The 22,463-nt window shown below is 46.0% G+C and overlaps 1 protein-coding gene across 3 annotated transcripts in view; it reads left to right on the plus strand.

The window, feature by feature from the left end:
• Positions 1 to 22,415, plus strand: part of PHF2 (PHD finger protein 2) — a 211,120-nt gene extending 188,705 nt beyond the window's left edge. For 2 of the 3 annotated variants that reach the window (XM_069083754.1, XM_069083756.1), the window contains exons 18-22: positions 7,745 to 8,022; positions 12,988 to 13,083; positions 13,697 to 13,806; positions 15,159 to 15,420; positions 20,142 to 22,415. In XM_069083754.1, coding sequence (XP_068939855.1) covers positions 7,745 to 8,022; positions 12,988 to 13,083; positions 13,697 to 13,806; positions 15,159 to 15,420; positions 20,142 to 20,230 — 835 coding nt within the window. In that variant the 3' untranslated portion in view covers positions 20,231 to 22,415. Of the gene's footprint in view, positions 1 to 7,744; positions 8,023 to 12,987; positions 13,084 to 13,696; positions 13,807 to 15,158; positions 15,421 to 19,789; positions 20,122 to 20,141 lie in introns of those variants that run through there. The other variant, XM_069083755.1, reaches the window with a different exon arrangement.
• Positions 22,416 to 22,463: the final 48 nt, after the last annotated feature.

The following is a 22,463-nucleotide window of genomic DNA, read 5'->3' on the forward strand; positions in this document are numbered from 1 at the left end:
AATTGAAGTAGAAAGGTCTTTAAAGTCCTTGGGGTGAGAAGGTCTAATATGTACCTGTTGGACATAGGTGAGCCTGTGCCCCGGTGGCATTGCCATCACAGGGTGCGAGCCAATGTAGCCTGAGTTGGATTTTTCAAGGTGTAGATGGCAGAAGATGGGAAACAACTCCCAGGGGAATTGTGTCTTCCTTTAATCTGATGCAGCTATGCTCCCAGATCTTTGAATAATTTGAGAACTTGCACAGTGATACTTGAAACCAAATGGGAATCATCAAAAGCCTCCAACACCAGCCAAGCCTCACAGGCTCCCCCGTGAGCTCCTCCATTAAGGGCATCTTCAGATAGCTCCAAATAAAGGCAACAAAAAAGACATTTCCCCTCTCTGTGCCCCATGCCACACTCATCAGCATGCCAGCAGGCTGTATCCCTGTCCTATGGGTGTGAGACTTTGTGTGTGCTAACTCTCCTGACCCTGAATGCTGATTGGGGGTGGGGTGTCTACATATTCCAAAGCCAAACTCTTGGCATCCAGCCAGGAGGAAGGTGGGCATAAAAGGTCTGGCAGCACCCCAGAGAATGAGACACCTGACTGTATTGAATGGGCAGTGAGGGAGAGCTTGCCCTGCAGAGTATAGGAGTGCATGGTGATATTTGGAGACATCTCAATCACTGGTTAGAGTGGGCTCTGGCCTGCCCTTGAGCATTGAGAGCATCAGAGCCAGGGGATACCTTAGATCTCATCTATTCCAGCCCCCTCATTTTATAGATGAAAAAGTCAAGGCCCAGAGAAGTGGTTTGTTCAAAGCCAAGCAGATCATTAGCAGGGCTAGGGTTTGAATCCAAGACCCCTCAGCCCAAGTCCCATGCTCTTTGTACTGTGTCATGGTATCTCACAGCAGTATCTCATTTATCCAGAATCCAGTAAGCAGAAGACTGCATAACTGGAAGCTTTTCTGTAGTCCTTTCTGGGCAGTTCTTGGAATGACCTTCAGACATGGCGCCATCTCAGAGTACCTCCTGAATCCCCCAAGAAACATTCAGTCACCCCCTGGACACTATATGTGCCAAGGGAACTTGACTATGTTTGAATGTTTCCCTTGAGTGAATAAGGGTCCTCTCTCTATGATTCCTGGTACTTTTCTGCTCTGGATTAACCAGAACACTCTTATTCTTCCACTACACTGAAGAAAAGTAGGAGCTAATTTTGCATTTGAGCACCAGGCCCTGAGACCATAGCATGAGACATTTAGGGACAGTTGTAAGGGACCTTTCCCATCCACTCCTTTTGCAGCTGGTGAAATTGAGGCCCAGAGCATATCCAGAAGGATGGAGGGCTGACACTTATATCCACCCTGGAACAGTCCCTTCAGAAGGGCCACTTCCTCAGGGACCCTACTTTCATATCATTCAAATTCTTGACCCCTGGAAAAGGCAGTAGGGTATGGTTGGAAGAGTGGGTGGCCTGACTTCGATGAAATCTGGTTAAGCCATTTGCCCTGGGTGGGTCGAGGGTGTGGGCGCTTGTAACTCAGAAATGAATAAAAGCCGAGCTTTTATGCAAAGGCACCAGAGACTAAGGCTTTGCATCTCCATTCTGTCCAATCCCCGTCTCAGCCTTCTGAGCCTCTGTGGTTTCTGAAATCAAAGTTGAAGCATCAGTAATAGTGTGGTTTGAAATCCAGCCCTGCGTGCGGTTGGTGGTTCGGCAGGAATCGGCCGTATCAGTTCTTGTTCTTAAATAAACACTGGGGTTCTGGTGGTGTGGGTTAAGGTCTTGATTGGAAATAGCTCTTGCTAAATCAAATGACTGTATTTTATTTCATAAATTACTATTTTGTATGCAGTATTCTCTTCACAGACAGCCACGACATGCTTTATTCTAATGGGAAAGAAATAGGAGCCCAGCTCTTTATGGGGTTTTGGACGACAGATGTGGGGAAGGTTTTCTGCTAGGTATCCTGCATTTCCCTTTTTGTTTTGTTTGCTTAACAAAAAACCCACAAAGTGAATAAACTTGAAATCTTTATCTTGGACATTACACATGTCATTACATGGTAATGCTCTGTAGTTATGTTTATGGTGAATTTGGAGTTTTGCAATGTGACCTGGAGTCATAAAACATCAGCGCTATAAGAAGCATACAATGTCAAAAGTTGGGAGGGCCTGGACTGTCAGGGCTAGAAGGACAGGGAAAGTTAAAAATTAGAAAGGACCTGACGATGTAGACTGTCAGAACTGGCTGGAAGGGACCTCAGAGCGAGCACAGAATGTTAGGACTTGGGAGGGCCCTTGGAAAGACTGTCCGAGCTGCATGGAGGCTTAGAAGGTGGAATTGTTATAAGTTGGGAATGAGAATCACAAAGCACAGACTGTTAGAACTGAAAGATCATAGAACATGCAACTGCTAAAGTCAGAAGAGAGACTTCTGAGGTTATTGAATTCGACTTTCATTTTCAGAGGCTCAAACTGAGTCCCAGAGAGGGGAGGGGAAAGCTCAGGGTTTCAAACAACACGGATGGTTGGTAACATACGTGGATTGTCTCTCTGGCTCCTGATCTCTGTGGGTGCTTCCCCAGACCAAGCTATCTCCTTGTGAAAATTCCCTCCTCCAACCCCTGTTCACAGTAGTTTCACTTTCCTTGTACCAGGGGCACAGTGCGGGCTCTCTGGGCATCATGACGTCCCCTGTCAGCACTCTTACCTTATGAATTTTGCATTGGTCACGCTTCTCATTAAATGGTCTTGTACTTTCCAGATCAAGCCTCCCTGAGGGTGCTGTCAGTTCTCATGCCTATGCATCTTTAGGGTGCTGAAAATTACCAGATGTCTACCACCCAGCCAATAGTGTGTCAGAGAGCTTAGGCCCCCACCAGTCCTGGTAACTCTGGCTTCTCATAAACTCCCACGGGTCCTCTCACTAGCAATGGACCTTGGTAGCAGAGAGTGCCTTTGGGGCAGCTGGTACCTAACTGAGGGATGTGGTGCTCTCTTCCTCTTGATGAACTTTCTCATATATCTGTGGGTCTCTACAAACCCAGGCAGCAGTGTCTCAGAAGTGCTGGGGGCAAGGGAGCCCAGTTTATCCTGCTGTTTCCATTCGAGCGGAGGGGCAGAGCTTGGGAGGTCCTCTTTGGAGCCGATACACTGGAGTTAATAAAAAAGGTCTTGTTCACAGTCTTAACCAAGAGAAAGTAAAGACACAAGCAGAAAAGGAAAGAAGTCATTTATGGACCCTGTAATAAGTCACAGCAGCTTTCAAACGCCTAATGATGGTTTCCTGTTTCATGTTCTATATTATGTACATTTGAGAGCACAGGGCCAGAAATGCAGGGAGGCTGATCTGCAGATAAATACCCTAATGAGAAACACTTTGCATTCAGTCTCTTTAAAATGGTTTTACACACATGCATGCACAAGGATGGACACACACTCACGCACACACGCACACACACACATGCGCATGCACATACACACATACTGCCCTGCTCTCACTCTTGCTGTGGTTTGACTTGGGTTTGATCAGCTCCTATCCCTTTATTTGCTGGGGTCTGGTTTGCCCTAGGCAGTTCCTCTCCTAATTCTCTTATTTGGTGTTGTAAGGTCAGTTTTTGATGGTCCATTTCCACTGTTTTGAGGATTCACTGTTTGGGAAAAGAGTTGAAGAAAATGGGGGAAAATATGTTAATTTCTTCTAGATGATTTGCTCTGTGTTTATCACTCGGGGGGAAATAAGTTAAGGATTTTGGTATGATAATTGGAGGATTAAAGTATTATTTTCCTCACTAAGCGTCTTTGTCCTGCTCATTGATTCACCAGCTGCTAGCATGGATTGATTTTTATCCTCAAACATACATGTACCTATGACTGATGTCTATACCATACATTTATGATGCAAATTTTTACCACCATTGGATGTTGAACAATTCAATACTGGCTAAAAGGGGTTCTGTTAATGAATAAGTTTGGAAAATACTGCATATTGTTAACTCTCTCTAAGTAGTTATTGTGAATGGGTGTCAGCTTAGGGGCCTAAAATCCACAGATAGTCCCCAAATATAATTTCTGGAAAGACTTTTCATCTTCTCTCTTGTTCAGGGGCTGCTATTTGAACCTCCCTAGAAGTATTGTGGAGTAAAGGTACAACTCATTAAAGCAGAAAGAGAAGAGAAAAAAAAGTAAAGATTTTTAATAATTGCATTTCAGTCCATTATTAAGTGCTGATTATGTTCAAGCCATTGTGGAGCTACAAATGCAAAAATAGAACAAACCATGTCTTCAAGGGGCATCCTTTCTGCTGGCAAGGGGGATGAAGAAGATACCCAGGAAGGAGTTTTAATATGTTAGCATGGTGGCCATATTCAATTACATTAAGAGCTTTCAGATGACAATGGGAATAGGCTTGTTCTCTTTGGCCTAGACAGAGCCAGGAGCAGTGGGTGTGCGTTTAACAGGTAAATTTCCATTTGATAAAAAGAAAACTTTCCTCCCAGAGTTGTTTGATAGAAGAGGTTTAGGAGGGAGTGACTTTCTCATCCCTGGAGATTTTCAAGCCCAAGCTAGACGACTTTTGGCAGGGATGTTATAAAAGATGGACTGAACAAAAGGATGTTGAGAGCCTTTCTTGTTCCTGCCCCCCCCCCCTGAGTTGGCTACTAGAAGTGATCGAGGCTCTCTCTAAGTTTTAAAGTGTATTAAACTATGATCCCTGTTGAATTTCTGATTCTCTTGGCTCTACTCAGTTTCACTATGGGTAAATGACCTTGGAGACTCAGTTTCCTTCTCCGTAAAATAGGGGCAAAAATTCTTTCACTGTGTTGCAAAGATCAAATCCTTTAGATGACAGGATTACAAAACCATAGAATACAGAACTGACAGATGCCCCAGAGGTAACCTAGCCTACCCCCCTCATTTTACAGATGAGGAAATGGAAGCTCATAGAGATGAAGTCCCTTGCCAGAATGACTCAGATAGCAGGAATGATTCAAATGGAGGCCGTCTGACTCCAAATGCATTGCTCTTACCTGGAGAAGGCAAGAGAACTAACAGGACACCATTCTTGCTATATTCAGTGACTTTAAGCGCTTTCATGGGAAAGAGACTTGTTCCGCTTGGTTTGCGAGGACAGAACTAGGTGTGCAACTGGTGGGCGTTGCAGAGGCACCTTGACAAATGTGAGAGAAAGTATTTCCAATTCTATGAATGGGAAGTGATTACATAAATGTTATTTACTGCTGTTGTACTTACGCATTTCGAAGAGGGTTCTTGGGATACTTAAATCTGTCTTGGCACCAAGAACAGAGGGGTGGAGAACATAAGGTCACCCTTTTAAAGAGTTGGCAGTTTTGGGGTCGGAGGTTTCCTGACTTGAGGCAGTAGAGGTCACTGGGAGCTGGGGATGTGGGGGTGGTAAGAGGAGGGTTTATGCAGGAGGTGGCACCAGAGAGTCGAGCCCTTGCAGGAGGTAGAATGGAGGAGGGAGTCCATTCTAAGCCTAGAGAAAGGCCATATGTGACCACTCAGTAATCCACAAAATGGATAATCAGTCTCAGGATGATGGAGATTTGACTGTATTAGCTGTCAATCAGTCACTTAGTCAAAGGGAGTGAACCACTTTGCTTATTGCCTTGTTTCAAGTGAGATGCCAGAGGACTAAAGTTTTAGGGAGTCAGAAAGGAGCTCTCCAGGCAGGCTTTACAATCAGATGGCATCATGAAAAGAAGATTGTTTCAAGTTTCTGTTCTCTAGTTCTGCATTGGGGGAGGGAAACTGCAGGAAAAGGGGACAGTGACCAGAATAGGATATTGTCCATGAGGAGTCATGTAGTCAACCTCTCGGGAGCAGACTTGAGAAGCCAGCTTGGTATCTGGCCCTACTGAAGCATTGAATTTCTTCATGTTCCTATAGGCCAAATCTGAGAGAGCTCAAATGCTGCACTTCACTGGGAAAGGGTGAGGGAAAACTTATAAAAGTTTAGTTCTTTGGGAAAGGAAGTCTTTCTAATCAAAAAAGCAGTTAGGCTGTACCAGGGGAGACAGATGAATAAGACCTCTGACCTCAAGGAGCTTAGTCTCTCACATCTTGTCTTGAGTCATTGGTATTATGACATCTGCAAAACTCTGGAACTCCTGCAGAAATCTCTTTTCTCCTGAGGACTCCCAAGAACATTGTGTCTGGGAGGGGCTCTGTGGGCAACAGGATTCTCTCTCCACAAGCCAACAGAGCTGGACTGGCAATTTGTCTTTCTGCTGCAGCCTGGGCTTTGACATAGACACTCCCTGGGGCAGCTACCTCTGGAAAGATTTCCCAAGGCTGTGATGAAGACTTGAGATCAGGGAGATTGCCCAGGATCTCCAGAGGTGTTGAAGGAGGTGAGGTATTGTAAGTAGGTACATTGGTCTGGCTTTGGCTTAGGCTTTCCTGGGGTGGGGAGACAGTGAGGAATCCCAATGTCTGGGTGGAGTGGAGGGATCTGGGCTTACCGGAAGAGAAGCTACGAATCTGCTTGGGCAAAAGAGGGGAAACTAGGATTGCCTCCTCTTTTCTTCTTCCCCTCAGCCAAGCTAGAGAGTGTCTGTTGCTACAAATATGAAATAATGAGATGGTATTTGTACAGTTCCTGGCACTTGGTAGGTGCCTTACACATACTTTGTCTCTTCCCCTTACCTGTGATAAGTGTTTAGATGCCAGGCATCTTTCCATTAGGGTGGAACAGGAGTCCACACTACGAAGAAAGAGGAGGGGCTCCTTTGCCCCTTTGTGTAGATGTCTATTTATTCTCTGTCTTTCTGTCTGTTTGTTTTTCTCTAAGTGGAAGTGAGATTAGCTTTGTTCTCCTTGGCCACAGAGGGCAGAACCAGGAGTCATGGGTCGAAGGTGAAAATGGGCAGATTTAAGTTTGATGTCAAGAAAAACTTGGTAACATTTAGAGCCATCCCAGAATGGAGCAGGCTCTCTTAGGAGGGAGTGGGTGGCTCCTTACTGGAGGTCTTTAGGTAGGGACTCTATTACTATTTGTCAGGGGTGTCTTGGAGAGGGGATTCTTGTTTAGGTATTGGTTGGACTAGGTGGGCTCATGTTTTTTCCAATTCTGAGATCCCATGTTTCTATCTTTCTCTCTCTCCTGTTTCTCTTTTTTCTCTTTCTCTCTTCTTTTTCTTCTCTTTTCTCTCTTCTTTTCTCTCTCTCTTACTCTCACTCTCTCTCCCCCTCTCCCGTTCTCTGTCTCCTTATATTTTGGTTTCATTCTCTACATTCATCTCTCCAAGACTCTCCTCATGTGCCTGTCTCTTGTCTCTGTTTTTCTGTGTCTCTGTCTCTTCTTTCCTCCCTCATTCTCTCCTAGTTGCCAGCTTTGCTGGGCTCCAGGCTGCCCCTTTGTGAGGCCCAGCATTCTCGCCTTCACAGAAGTTTGGGGGTGGCTCTTGCCTGGCTGTCTGGCCTCCTAAGCCTGGGGGGGGGTATGATGTCATGAGAGGGAGGGGAGGGGATTAATCATGAAACTAAAGCATTTGAGGCTTTCTAATTTGTAGCGTTGAGCCCTTGATTTCATAATTGCGAACCGTTGATTTCATGTATGGAGCACCAGCCTTGTCATGAGGAATCCAAGCCCCAGGCCTTCTCCTGTCTGCCTGCCGCCCGCCAGCCGCCAGCCTGCCTGGGCTACCCGAGGGGCTATTTATTTATTTTTGCAATATTATTTTTGCAATTAGCTGAGAGTGCCTTATCTCTTCCTGTGCCCCCCTCAGTCAGCCACCTGCCTCCCCCAGCACACAGGAAGCTATTCAGGGAATGTTGTCCATGGCAAACCTCCAGTCTTCGGACTCCTGCCTGCAGACGGCGTGGAGCACCAACCAAGCCAAGAGCAATTCCATCTCGGCCCAGAACTCGAAGAAGAATGGGGGAGGGGGCAACAAGAGTGCCGGCAAGCGCCTCTTGAAGAAAAGCACAAAGAACAGCATTGACATCGAGGACTATGAGGAGGAACAGGACCACCTGGACGCCTGCTTCAAAGACTCAGACTACGGTGAGTCCCCTGCCCCGGTCTGCGGCCTCTCGCCCTCGGGTGGGAGCTAGGGCATAGGAGGTGTGCCTGAGGATTGCTTCCCCTGATCCTAGGCCCTCCTGGCCTGGGGGGGGGGAGCTCCGGAGGAGGGCAGGGCCAGAGCCTTGGCTTGGGAGCCCCCTTGGTCCTGCCCAAGCCCTCACCGAGACCCTTTGCCTCTCATAGGGAAATGTCAGTTTGTACATGCCTTCTCTTAAGGAAGGATTCTAGTTCTGGACCCACCACACACCTACCCTAGCTAGGGAGGTTTTCAGTCATAGATTGTTAGAGCTGGAAGGGGACCTCCGAGTTAGGTATGGCCTTTTGACCGAGTCTAAGAACAGATCCTTTTATTAAAGGGATTTGTTCTGTGAAGTTTGGATTCAGTCAGAGGGCCACACTTGAAGACCTAGAGGGCCATGTGTGAGGACACAGGTTCCCCACCCCTGCTCTAGGCTATGCTGGACAGAGGCCAGGCCTCATTCACCCGCATCATACCATGTCTGATGTCTTTCCTTCTCTGGCCTACTCTGTGAGGAGGTGTGTACCAAGGTGTGCTCCAAGGTGGTGTGTACCTCAGAGTGAGTGGTCACTGGGCTACTCACTAAGGGACATGTATGAGCCTGGCCCTCCACAGAGTTAGAGGGAGCTCAAGAGCTCTCTCCATTAAATTCATCAGTGATTCATCAGTATCTTGTGATGACTGGGCTGCATTGGGTCGAGTCCTGAATTCTAATCTTGCCTCTGTTCCTCCCTGTGTGACTTAGGCAAGTCACTTGACTTCCCTGGGCCTCAGCTTCCTCTTCTGTAAAATGGTGGAGGGATGGGGGAGTGGTCAGACTATTTAGTTTCTTTCAATTCTAAATCTGTAATCTTCTCTAAACTTCTAGGAGCCTTAGTTTAGGAAATCATAGGATCTTCACTGGAAGTGGCCTGAGAGATGAGTGTTTATCGATTTAGAGCAGAAAGGAATAAGGAAGCTGAGACCCAGACAGGTCAGATGAATTTCACAGGGTCCCATTGATAGTGTGGAGCAGAACTAGGATTTGAACACAGGCTTTTCTAATTCCAAAGCCAGGGCCCTTCCCTCTGTCTTCTCCTTTTGCTGGTGAGAGGGTTGGACTGGGATGATCTCTGGAATTCCAGCATTCCTGTGTCAGCTGAGAAAAGGCCATTCTGAGACATGCCATCATCACAGAATCACATTTCTCTATTGCTTTTAAGTTTTACAAAGCCTCTTACAACAAACTCATGAGATATCATGATGATTATTTATCACTTTGTCTAGACTGCTGTAGGGAACTCCTGGTGAGGAAGCTCCCTCTGCCTCTTCAGATTAATACCTGCCCCTGTAATCTGGAATCTTAAGAGAGCTGTGAAATCATAAGGTCACACAGCCAGTGTGTATCAGAGGTGGCATCTGAACCCAGGTCCTCCTGACTTTTTGGTCGGTTCTCCATTTACATAGACCTTTAAGGTTTACAGAGCACTTTACATGGATTATCTGAACAACCCTGTGAAGTGGATGCTATTCTTATCTACCTTTAACTGAGGCACCAGAAAGTTAAGTGACTTGCCCAGGGTCATACAGCTCTGTCTGAGGCTAGATTTGAACTCTGATATTCCTGACTCCAGGCCACTGCACTACCTGGCTGCCCCTCTGTGTTATCAGCTCTGTGCTATAGCCCACTGAACTTTGAAGCTGGAATGTTCCTTAAGGGCCATCTAGTCCTAATATCTCATTTTACAAGTGAGAAACTGAGTCTTAGAGGAAAGAAGCAACTCGCACATGTTGAAGAATCTGGGTCTTTCATTCCTGATCAAACATGCAACAAGCATCTATTAGTCAATAAACATTAAGTACTTACTTTGTGCCAGGTACTGTGCTAAGCTCTAGGGGTACAAAGAAAGGCAAAAGACAAGCCCTCCTCTTAGCTCAGTCTCCTGGGGGAGACAACATGCAGCTATGTACGGAGACCCTGTGATGAAACACTTTCCTCAGTTTCTGAGTTAGTAAAAACATTAACAACCATGCTCGACCTGAGGATTTTGGCCTTATCAGTGGAGCTGGGGGGGCCCAAGCCACTGCCAAAGAGAGCCACTCTCAACCAAAGACCTCTAATCCCACCCCCTCAGGCAGGCCCCTTCAAACAGGATAAAGACAGGTCAGGCTCCTCCGTGGAGTAAGGGGAACACATGAGGGTCATTCACCTTCTGCTTGGGAGTACTGTATACATTCCTGAGCCTTGTAATAAAAACCCCACGTCCTGGATTGTGGCTGCCGGCTACCCGTGCTTGAAATACATCGTGACTGTCTGGAGTTAATATCTGATTTCACTGCTTGCTACGTAGAAATACGTTAATGTGAAAATTAGAATGCTCTGAAAGTTAATGCAAACAAGACTTGTTTCCATTTTAGAAACTGTGTATATTCCAGAGATGACTTTTTGGAGTTTGTGGTGACTTGGCAATTACAGCACCTGTAGGCCCATCAGACCAGCTAATTACATTCAAACTCTTCTGAAAAGCATTACCCATAGACCGGCTTTGCAGATGACACTTTGGAAATGGATCAGGGTGGGCTTTAGTCGCAGAAATTCATGTTCATGACATATTTAAGCCACCGATTTTAATGCTCTTCCTTTCTTGTACGCAGGCTTGGTTAACAAAGGCTGGATTTATTGCCCAGGTGGTCAGCAGATTTGGGTTCAGTGACTGAATTATACAGTTGCTTTAGGACCATGTTATTGGTTTGACAAACAGAAACTGAAAACAAAATGAATTGCACATTTTTCAAAATGTATCAAGTAGACAGGGCCTAGGACCTTTGAAAAAAGCGCGAGAACTTGGATTTCCATCGGACCGTGAGTCCCTAGCTTCCATTCCCCACCGTGTAGTTTCCTAAAAGCAGAGACTTCTCTCTCCTCACTCTGTCCCCCATAGGCACGCAGAAAGTCAAAAGAATTTCAGAGTTGGAAGAACCCTTATTGGCCATCAAATCCAACCTGTGGTTGGAAGGTAGTGTCCACTCCAGCATGCCTGAAATGTGGCCAGACTGTCTGTGCTTAACAGACCACTGGGTCCCCCAGTCCTTTCGGGGCCCTCCTGAGAAAGCTCTTTTCTTCACGGATAGGTTTTCTTCTAAGACGTTACCTGGAGACAAAGAGGGAGCACGTTGACACCAGAGAGTCAGGGGCAGCAAGGGAGGCTTATGTAAACTTGCAAGGACCCTTACAGGTTATCTGCCTAAGCTGTTTGGTCGACATGCCTTTCTTGAGCAGTGATGATGTTCTAGGCTGCAAAAGATGACAAGCACACAGAAAAGAAGGTCTGCCTTCAAGGAGGCAGCCATGGTTGTAAACTTGCTTATGGCCTGGAAAGAGAATGGAGATACAGTGAAATAAAGTACAGGACCAGGAGTTAGGCCACTGAGATTCTAGTCAAAGCTCTGTCACCAACTGTCTAGGAGACCTTAGACACACTGCTGAAATTCCATGCCTCTGTTTCCTTCTGTGTTGATAGACTTGCCACCTAGGAGTCCTCTGTACTCCTTGCCATCCCTCACCCTCCACATCCACATGCTGTGGCTAAGATCTTTACAGTATCTCTTGGATATGCCCCTTTCTCTCCTCTGATGCAGGCCCTCATCACCTCCCACCTGGGTTACTGCAGTTGCTGGTGGGTCTGCCTGCCTCAAATCTCTCCCCATTCCTTTCAGCCACTACAGTGATTTTCCTAAAACACAAGTCTGCCCTCGTCACCCTGCTGCTCAGTGAACTCCAGTGGCCTGTTCCTCCAGGATCAAGTACAGAATGTTCCTGTTTGGCTTTTAATGGCCTTCATTCCCTAGCCCCCTCTTGCCCTTCCTGTCTCCTTATACCTTGCTCCCTGACTATACTTTTCCATCCAGTGACACTGGTCTCTTGGCTGTTACAGGAACAAGATGCTCTGGACATTTTCTCTGGACATTCCCCTGCCTGGAATGCTCTCCTTCCTTGTCTCTACTGGCTTCCATTAAGTGTCAGCTAAAATCCCATTTTCTACAGGAAGCCTTTCTCCATCCCTTTTTATTCTAGTGCCTTCCTTTTAAAAATTACTCCCTGTTTTTCCTGTGTACAGCTTGTTTGTATGTGTTTGTTTGCTTGTCATCTTCCCCCATTAGACTGTGAGCTCAGGGAGGGCAGGGCCAGTCTTTTGCCTTTTTTGTATTGCCAGTCCTGAGCACAGTGCCTGGCAAATCATTGGAGCTCAATAGTCAATCAATATTGACTGACTGAAATGAGGATAACATTACCTTCTCTAAATTACATAATGGGGTGGGGGTGTTGTCAGAAGCAATTGAAACAAGAGTTGTGTCTACGCTTTAGAAATGTAGAAGTACATTTTAAATGAGCTATTAATTTCAAGAACCCTCCTCCGCTTCTGCAGCCAATGAAGCCTCCTCAATGGACAGATAGCCCCCGCCTTCGTGGAAGTGTTGATTGGTCATCACTAAAGAAGTTGCCAAGTTTTATTGTGGGCTTAAGAATGACTGGCAGCCCTCATTTCACATAAATGTTACCAAGCATTTCTGAGAAATCAGTGCCAATGCTGGGAACTCAGTATGTTAGCCCCACATGGAATTGGAAAAGAAATGACTCTAGGAAAGAAGGATATAGCTATACACACACATTGTGGGAATATGTAAATTGGGATGGCATAAATAAATGACTTATACTACTGTCATATGCTGCTGGGAGCCTGTTTCATATTCATGTAATGCTACATGGTTGCTTGCCATGACTCTGGGAAGATGGACCTGCATTCCTACTTCCCTAAGAGAGTAAGTTGTCCCAGAGTACAAGCCCTTCCATATTGAGACAGGTGCTGGGAGGGTTGGGCCCTGCTCCGGGCAGGGACAGATGCACAGGTTTTCAGTGAGGTTTTGTGTCTTTTGCCTTCATTTAGTCTACCCCTCCCTGGAGTCAGACGAAGATAATCCTATATTCAAGTCTCGATCAAAAAAGAGAAAAAGCTCGGATGATGCTCCATACAGCCCGACAGGTAACACTGGACGTTTGGCCTCCTGAGTCATTAGAAATGGGATATTTGGTGTCATTTTTTTTCTTTCCCTTCACGCCATCTTCTTACTTGCCTCCCCACTTTCCCAGAGGTCATTTGGGATGGTTTTACCCAACTGCCTTTCTGACAAGGATTGGGATGGAAATTCACCCTTTCTCCAGGGCTCTTAGCCTATGTCCAGCCTTGGCTTTGGTCTGTTTGAGCTTTCACATCTGATCTTTCTTGACAAAGGTTGAGCCAAGAATAGGGGGCTCATCTGGGGGCAAGGGCAGATATCTGTTCAGCCAGAAATGATTGCAGTGGGGGTGGGCGGTGGGTTTCTCCTTTTTGGATAGCAGAGAGAGACCACTGAGGCTGAGGCATGAACAAGGATTTGAATGCCCGGAACTATCCTAGCAATTAGTTTTATGGCTATAGAGCTGCATTGTTTTCCCATCAAGCATGTGAGAGCTCTTCTCTGTGAAAGCATTTGGGCATGGGGATTCTGAAACACAGAGGGGATGGGGAATTTCCTGCTCTGTTCTCATCATGGTGGGCTCAGCCTACATGGGACCCAGTGAACAGCTGGGACATTGACAAATTCTTTTCTCTTTAGCAAGGGTTGGGCCTTCAGTGCCTCGGCAAGATAGACCGGTTCGAGAAGGGACAAGGGTAGCTTCCATTGAGACTGGGTTGGCAGCGGCCGCAGCCAAACTCTCCCAACAGGTGAGGTATCTGAGTCATTGCCTGACTGGGGCCTTGCTGAGATGGGTTGTTTTGTGTGTGGGGTGGGGGACATGAGCAGGCACTCCTGAAGGGTTTGGCTATTCCTTCTCTCCTTCCTCCCACCACTGTGGGGTAGATGTGCTTCCAGGTAGCCAAAACCCATTGAATATTCAGTGAAGGCTCTGACAGTGTATGGCTTCACCATGAGTTTCCTATATCATCACTCTGTTAGGAAGTAGAAAGGACTTTTTGAAATAAGAACACATGGGCACAATGTTTGAAGAATGTTAACTATCTTGCCTGAAAGATGGAGTAACTCCTTAGGACCCCAGCTGCAAACATATCATCTCTCATAAGGAAGTACTCAGATAGCATTACTCAAGTCATTTTGAATGGCCACTGGGCATGTCTGTTTTACATTGTGAGAGATTGACTTATGGCTATGATCTAGCCTTTTGGCTCCCTCAGTCATTGCATGAATTCAATTGGCATCCTGTTACTGTCATTTCCTGGTGGATTTTGAGATTCAGAGAATGACCAGAAACCCAGCTCTTCACAGTCGCAAAGTTTGATTCATCTTTCTGTACTCCTAGATTTGCAATGGGTTTCCACTAGTCACCTCAATAGGACAAGAGACAGGACAGAGGAAGAGAGCTATTGAATTCCAATAGCGAATACTGTCTAAGGTCCTATCTTATGACTACTGGCCTTGACTTGAAATGAAATGTAACCACTGCAAGCTGGAGAGAGCCTAGATTTTAGGGAGGGATTTGTGAAGTAGTGGGAGACACACACACACACACACACACACACACACACACACACGATTTAGAATTTGAGGACCTGGGTTTGAATCCTGACTCTGTTACTCATTATTTGTGTGAACATGGTCATGTTTTGTGATGGGAGATTGGTGGAAATGGGACTATTCATTATTTCCCCCAAAGCTGAAGTCTCTTCTCCCCTTAAAGATGAAATAACCTAGTGATCTGAAGAAGATTTGGGAGGAAAAGAAAGAACAGGGTCTCTTCCCATTTTGAATTCACTCATGAATTCAAGCAGGCCATCCCCACTGTTCATTCCCAGAATCATCTCTACAATCAATGTCTAAACTTCATTTTCAGTGACATTTTTAAACAATGACATTCTGTGTCCCAAGGCTGGAACCACAATGCATAGGAAGCCTTGATAATTGCTGCCAAGACTCTCCACTGAAACATATGAGTTCCTTCCTAGTGCATACCCTCATCATGACGACTTTGGCCTTACCGTGTTACACATCACTGGTGGAGGGGAACTTTTTTTTATGGGTCCAGGGAGTGAGTTACGATGACCATGTGCTTTCTTCAAAGGAGGAGCAAAAAGGCAGGAAGAAGAAAAATACCAAAAAGAAACTGTCACCGAACAACACTAATAAGGTCTCCCAGGAAAGCAGCTCGCCTGAACCCAAGCTGGAGTCCCATAGCAGCAGCCTCACTGACCACGAGTATACAGCAGGAGTCAGCACCTTTGGTGGGGCTCAAGTCACTCGAGGCTCCCAGCCCATGGCACCCGGAGTCTTCCTCACCCAGAGGAGGCCATCCTCATCATCCCAGAATAATGCAGCTGCCAAAGGTATGGTCTCTCATGGGCTGCTGCTACCTTGAGGGGGTTGATAGACTGAGCTCTGTTCTCCTGGGAACAATGGGGAGCTTGGTACTGGAATCTGGAGGCAGACCATTTCCCTTGTAACCTACTCCCTTTTTTCTGTACTAGAGAACAAGTTAGTTTCCTTAGGTGGTCCAATGCTGACCCCTGCCCAGAATACCCTTCTGCTCCAGCAACTGAGCATTCTCTACTCTACATCTCCTCCCCAGTTAGGGCTGTAAGCAGTAGATGAAGGTTTTTGATTGTCTTCAGCAGAGCGCCCATTGTGGCTTCAGATCCTGAAGTAGGCTAAAGGGCAAGTACCCCAGGGGTAAGAGGAGAGGACTGAATCAAGACCCATCAGGCTTTGTCTCATCAGCTTCTGGGAAGAGCTTCCAGCTGATCTCACCACATCTGGTTCCTAACTCAGCATCCTGCTCAGAACCCTTTTCTTTACCCTGCCACATTCCGCATTTAGGAGTTGATACTTCTATTTGTTTAGTATTGAAAGATTTCATATCCCCAAGGATTTTGTACTTACCCTGGAGTAGGAATTTCCATATTCCTTCATTCATTCCTTCATTCAATAAACTCATTTATTCTTTAAATGTTTAATAGTGCAAGACACTATTTGAGATGCTAGAAGGAGGTATATGGGAATAAGGCATGATCCTCACCCTTGAGGAAATGCTATTCTGGTTGGAGGAGAGATATTATAAGTAAACAACTAAGACAGGTTGGGAGGGAGATGTACCAGCTAAGGGGTTCCAGCCAGGGGAATTGGGAAGGCCTTGTAATTGTTGATAGCTAGCATTTACATAATGCTTTAAGGTTTGCAAAGTGCTTTGCATATATTGTCTTATTGGTCCTCAAAACAGCCTTGTGAGGTGGGTTCAGTTATTAGTCCCATTTTACATGAGGAAGCTGAGGCTGAGACCAGTTACAGGACTCTGCCTGGGGTCTGAGGGGGGATTCTGAATTAGGCTCTATGAGGCAGAGACTATGTCTCTTCCAAAAAATACCTCCTTGGTGCTGTGCAAAATGTTCTGCATGCAGTGGGTGTGTAATGGATGCTTATTGAGCTGATTTGGGAACTTTCTTATTTGTATCCCCAGCCATAATACTTAGACCCTAGACTTTTTTTTTTGCCTTTTGGAGGGCAATTGGGGTTAAGTAACCTTGCCCAAGGTTACACGGCTAGTTTTTTTGTGTGGGTGTTAAGTGTCTGAGGTTGGAACCGAACTCGGGTCCTCCTGACTCTGGGGCCAGCACTTTACTCACTGCGCCACCTAGCTGCCCCTAAGACCCTAGACTTTTAAACACCATGCATCGAAGTGGCAGAAAGTTCACTGGTGCCGGCTTCTGACATTCTGTCCTTGTCCTCCAGCTGTTTTATGCTGGTTTTCACCCAGGACCTTTGTAAGGGAAAAACCTTCAATTCTGAGAACAGACATTAGGAAAGGTGAGAGAATGAAGTGGGGAAAGTGGAGGAGAGGAGGCTCTGTTAGCTTCTGATGCTTTTGGGAGAAAGAAGCGAATGATGAAAAAAGTAACTCAGAATAGGGATTTGATTTCAAAAAATAGCCCTCCCCTTGGCTTCCAGGCCAAGCTCCTTCACCTTCTTGTTTCCTCAGCTCTAGGGTGGGGCTGTGGGACCAGATGACATTTCAGCCCTAACATGCTGTGACTTTATGTTAAAAAAAAAAAAGCAAACTCCAAGAAATGTTGTATTGATACCTTTTGCTTTTATATCAGTCATTTTTGGACATACCCCACCCCATAAACTTCTCGATTAATAAACTTTCCCTGGCTGCAAAAAAAAAAAAAAAAGCCAAAATAACCAATACAATGACCCCAGCGCCTGGCATGTACACAGTAGGTGCTTAATTAATGTTTATGGAGTGACCGTCTTTTAGAAAATATGCCCTGAGTCCTTCACCTTGTTGCATTAGCTTTATGTTTCTACTTCCACATCTGAAAAAAGCTCCCTGAGGCCTCTTGAGAACATCCAGTATCTTTAGCTGTTGCCCACCCCCCCAAAGTCAGGCATGTCAGCCTGCAATGGCAGGAAAACAGGAGAAGAGGCAAACACGTTTTGGGCAGACTTTTAGTCCAAAGGGTTAAAGCATAAAGGGTTCGCCCCTCAGCCAGCCCTGAGTGCAGTCATTGTTTCTGTGGGCGTGTATTGTTTCTGTGTGTTAGGCACTGGGCCTTTGATCACCAGGCATTCTAGTGATCTGAGGTGATCCTTTCCCTCCTTTTGGTAATCTGTAAAGCGGAGGGGGTTGGGCTCCGTGCCTTCTCTGCACCTGCATTCCTCCTATGTGAAGGAATGCCACCACGGTGAATGTTCATCGGTGATGATCAGAACAGCTAGTACTCTCTGTTGCCTTGTTTCAAAACAATCCTGGATCCACTTTAAAGAAAAAGGGGGTGTTGTGCAAGGCCTGAGGGCCATTGGGATCCGTGGGCCCAGGCATGGAGGAAGTGCCTGGACAGGACTGCTGCCCTGCAAAGTCAGGCCAAGTAGTGGGTGCCCTCCTATTCTTCAGCAGGCAGTATTGTTTACTGTCAGCTGACTCGGCAAACCGCAGCCTACACAAACAGCACTTGTAGCTTTCTCTGAGAGTGTGTGTCAGCTGCTGCCTTTTTGGCTTGGTTTGTGGGGAGAAGACAGAGGGGAAGCACAGGGGCCAGTGGTGCACGGCCGGTAGGGCAAAGGGGATTTTTTTTCTTTGTTGTTCTTTCAGATGCCCAGGTGAGTAAGTTGTCTTATATGAACTGCCGCCAGGCCAAACTCGCCTGGTGCTGCTGGCTGGGAGCCTTCTTTATGGAAGTCCCCTTGTCAAGGCAGGCAACAAGAGATATACAAAGTAGGGAGCATACCCAAAGGTGAAGGCCCATCACAGATGCTCTGGCCTAGCCTGTCAGAAAGCCCTCAGGGATTGATATTAAATGTGGAATGTTCATCTGTAGTAAAAATCCACGTGTCCAGGCGGAGCATAGCTCGTGGGCCCAAGTGTGGCCACACTGGAGCCAGTTGTGAAGGTCTTGATGTTGGACTGGCAGGGTCAGATCTCAGACTGTGTTATGTTTAAATGTTTTAGCTACTCACCATTAAAAATATATATGTGTGTGTACAGCACAGCACACTTTTAGGTTGAACTGCATCACTAAGATAACCGAGGAGGTGCAGTGAATGCAGCACCAGGCCTGGGGTCAAGAAGATGTGAGTTTAAATCCAGCCTCAGACACTACTGAGTCACTCAGTCTCTATTTGCCTCCATTCCTCATCTGTAAAATGGGGATACACTGGAGAAAGAAATGGCAAACCAGTCTGGTATCATCGCAAAGAAAACTCCATGTGCAATGTCCATAAGAGTCAGGTAGATCGGGATGTGGCCTGAAAGACAGATTAATAACAGCTGTCACTTCTTGAAGTCTAGGCAATCAGCAAACAAGAAACTAATCCCTGACTTGTGGCAGCTGCTGTTTTCTGAGGTGCCTGTGCTACTGCTGAAAATGTAGCAGCGGATGCTCTCTGCTGGGGCCACGCACCCCCGGGCACCCTGGAGATCATCGGGTTCGACCCTCTCATCTTACAGATCAGGATACAGGCCCTGAAGTGAAGTGATTTGCCCCAGGCTGTGTAAGACCTGGCCTGAGGCAGTGATGTACTGTTTGGTACACTAGCCTTGGAATCCGCCAGGACTGCCTGTGAACCCTACTTCTGAGCTAGCTCGGCGGCCCTAGGCAAGTCTCTTGCTGTCTTTGGGCTTCAGTTTATAAAATCAGAGAGTTAGATTTGACCTCCGATAACTCTAGCAACTCTAATCCTATGATCCTGTATGTTTCCAATCATTCAGTCAGTTGGTAAACAGTCCAAAGAGGGCAGGGGGCCCGGATTTGGAGTCAGAGGGCTTGGGTTCCCATTTAGGATCACTCTTATATGGAGCAAGCCTTCTGACATTCTTTGCATCACAGTTTTAATGTAGATCTATGAACCCATATTCCTTTTTAGCCTTTCCAGCCTGCAGGGCATCTCATCATCTTTACCTGGTCTCCTGTGGTACCCTTGACCCTGGCCCTGGGAGCACATGTAGTCGTTGCCCTGCTCTGGGTCTGCCGTATCTCTGATCACCCTTCTTCCTACATTGTGATCTTTTTGGCTGTTGTTGCCCGTTGCTGGCTAATACAATACAATGCACCCTTGATCATTGCTAATGTATTGACTGTCACTGTTGGGCCCTTATCCTGGCAAATCTTGCTTTTGAGCTCTTGTTGACATTATCACCTACTTTGCTTAATTGAAGTTCTTATTTAATACCGACACAATCTCTGTTTACTCTCATTCTAGCCTGTCTATAGTGTTGTGAAAGTCCTGAACTGCAGAAGGCCGGTACCCAAATTCAATGACAAAAGCCCATTCCAAAGCTAAATTCAAATCCAAAGCTGGGCACCAGTGCCTCTGGACAATGGAGAGTGGGCTGTAAGTGCATTTGAACATCCAGAGTGCCTCTGTCCAGGGTTCCCATGAAGCAACAGGCAGGCCCAGCCCTATGTGGACAAGCGGAATTCCATCTCTAGCCTCCCTCTGGGAAGGTGGAGGCTTTTTCAGGAGAGCCTTCCAGACAGCATCTTGGTTGGCTCCGTGGTCCTGAAGCGTGGGAGAGGCTGACAGTCTTTATTGCATCTTTTTCTTTCCCCAGGAAAACGCACGAAAAAAGGCATGGCAACAGCCAAACAGAGGCTGGGGAAGATTTTGAAAATACACCGGAACGGGAAGCTCCTCCTTTAATATTGGGGCAGCCAGGACTTTTCTCCCCAGCCCAGGACTTCTTCCTGAGCCAACACTAAATCTTCAGCTCTTGGAGGACTGCCGTAGTATTGCGCTTCATCCTAGGGAGGACCCCAGTTAACTTTTTGTCACCACTCAAAATAGTTGTTTTTAACTTTCAGCAGGCAGAGTGTACAGATCACTGCTATAAATATTTTTTAATATAGACGTCCGTTCTCAAGTTGCTGAGAGTGACCATTTCGCAAAAAGTTAACCCAAGAATTTGAGGACCATTCCAGTCTTAGGAGAGTATCCCTTGAACTTGTTCCCAAGTGCAAGGTGGTTTTGCTTGAAGAGATGCTCGTCAGTCTGGAGCACACTCCCTTTGAAAAAGGGAGTGTGGACCAATACCACAGGCATCTGGGCACGGGGGCATGGAAAGGGTCGGAGTTGGTAAAAATTCTGGTGCTTGCCAGAGGTTAACAAGAGAAAGAGAAGGCACGCTCCGTTCTTTTTTTTTTTTCTCCCCAAGTCATTTTCAGACAAATGCCGAAAGCACTCAACTTGGTTTCTGAGTTAAGTTCATTTCTTCCCTGGTAAGAGGTTTGACAACAGGGGGGAGTGAAGGGTATTAACTGCACAGGAGCACTTGGAATTAGACCACCTTGGAGTCCAGAGCGGTGGCTGTTTATGAACAGGCGTGGGGGCAGTGGGGAGACCCTTGGTGAGCTTGGTGGTACTCAGCCCAGCTGTAGCTGCGGGATGGAGAATGGTCTGGGCAAATGGTGAAAGGGGCATGTGGGTACGGGGTTGGGGGTCCCTGAGGAGCATAGGTTGTTAGCTAAGGCTTGGTGTTCTCCTGAGCTTGGAAGATAAGCTCCCTAGAAACTGAGGCCATGCAAGGTACAAGGACAAGCTGGGGAGGAACCCTCAGGTGACCCCCCGCCCCAGCTCGATGGCTGCGGGGAGATGGCCCTTCCAGCCACTCTTCCCCATAGTAGAGGTTGTCCACCTCAAAGCACTTACCAGATACAGTGGGCTTCAGCTCTGGGAAGTCTGAGGAGGGGCTGCAGGTGTAGGCCAGTGAGGGTCTGGTGGCTGGACCTGGTCTGGTTGGGTCCAGTCCAGTCTGACCTTGGGCTGATTGACAATTTGACTGGATACTTTTGTCTTTTTAACTCTTAGTGTAGAGTGCTTTTATCTCCCATTAAGCGGCTTGTCTGCACATAAACACTGAGGGGGGTGGGGTGGAATTTGTTTCTCAGGCAATCCCGACTTTTACTTTTAGATGTGTTTTCCTAAGGCATATTTTTCATAGAATGTAGCTTGTAAATAGCTTTTTAAAATAACTTCTTTTTATAAGAGTAAAAGTATCTTTAGAAATTCCTTTCTATAGAATACTTCATTAACATTTATACGAGTTTTTTGCCGAGTATGATAAACTGTTGTATTTTTGTTTGATTTCTTTTTTTTTTGTTTTTGTTTTTTTGTTTTGTTTTGTTTTGTTTTTTGTTTTTCTTTTTTCCCCTTTGGGAATTAGGTATTGCCTGAAAAACAAGTCACGTTGGTGCAGTCTTATACAGAATCAAATAGTACAAAAAGAAATCTATTTAAGACACATTTTGAAGATGACTCTTCAACTTTAATACCAGCTCTTTGTTTTCATTCTTGTATGATGGGGGAGGGGGGATACAGTTATTTTACTAGCACCTTGTGAAGTGTTTCTGTGTTTTGTGATGATGTAATTTATTAATGTTTGTAGCTTTTTATATTTGTATATTTCTTATGAGCTTTGTTTATATACCCATTACCTGGATGAAATGTCCATGAGAAAACAGCTACAGGAAAACAACTGAGGCCTTATTAACTAACCCACATCCTGTTCGAGTGGGACATGGGCTGGGAAGACTGGGAGGACAGGAGTGTTAGTCTAATGGGGCCCCAGACTTAATCAAAACAGGTGTTTTTAAAGCTTCCTTTGACACTGTTCTTGTCCAGCATTTATATTAATCTAATCCAGGCATCAAGCTATTTTTTTTTAATTATTTTTTTTCGCAACATGTACATTTCTAACAAAGTTTATTGTGGCTATTACAGTGTTTTATTTACTGATTCATATCAAATGCTCTTGTATCAAGTCCATGGAATCTAAGTAAACTTAGATCAAAGTTTAAAAAAAGTAAAATATTTCAGGTTTTGTACAGAACGGTGTTTCTGCAGTTTTCTGCCTTATTGATCTGGTGATTATTGAAGT

This window comes from Petaurus breviceps, unplaced genomic scaffold, assembly GCF_028583685.1.
Source record: "Petaurus breviceps papuanus isolate PSGF00001 unplaced genomic scaffold, PetGlider_PUasm1.0 174, whole genome shotgun sequence".
Lineage (NCBI taxonomy): Eukaryota > Metazoa > Chordata > Mammalia > Diprotodontia > Petauridae > Petaurus > Petaurus breviceps.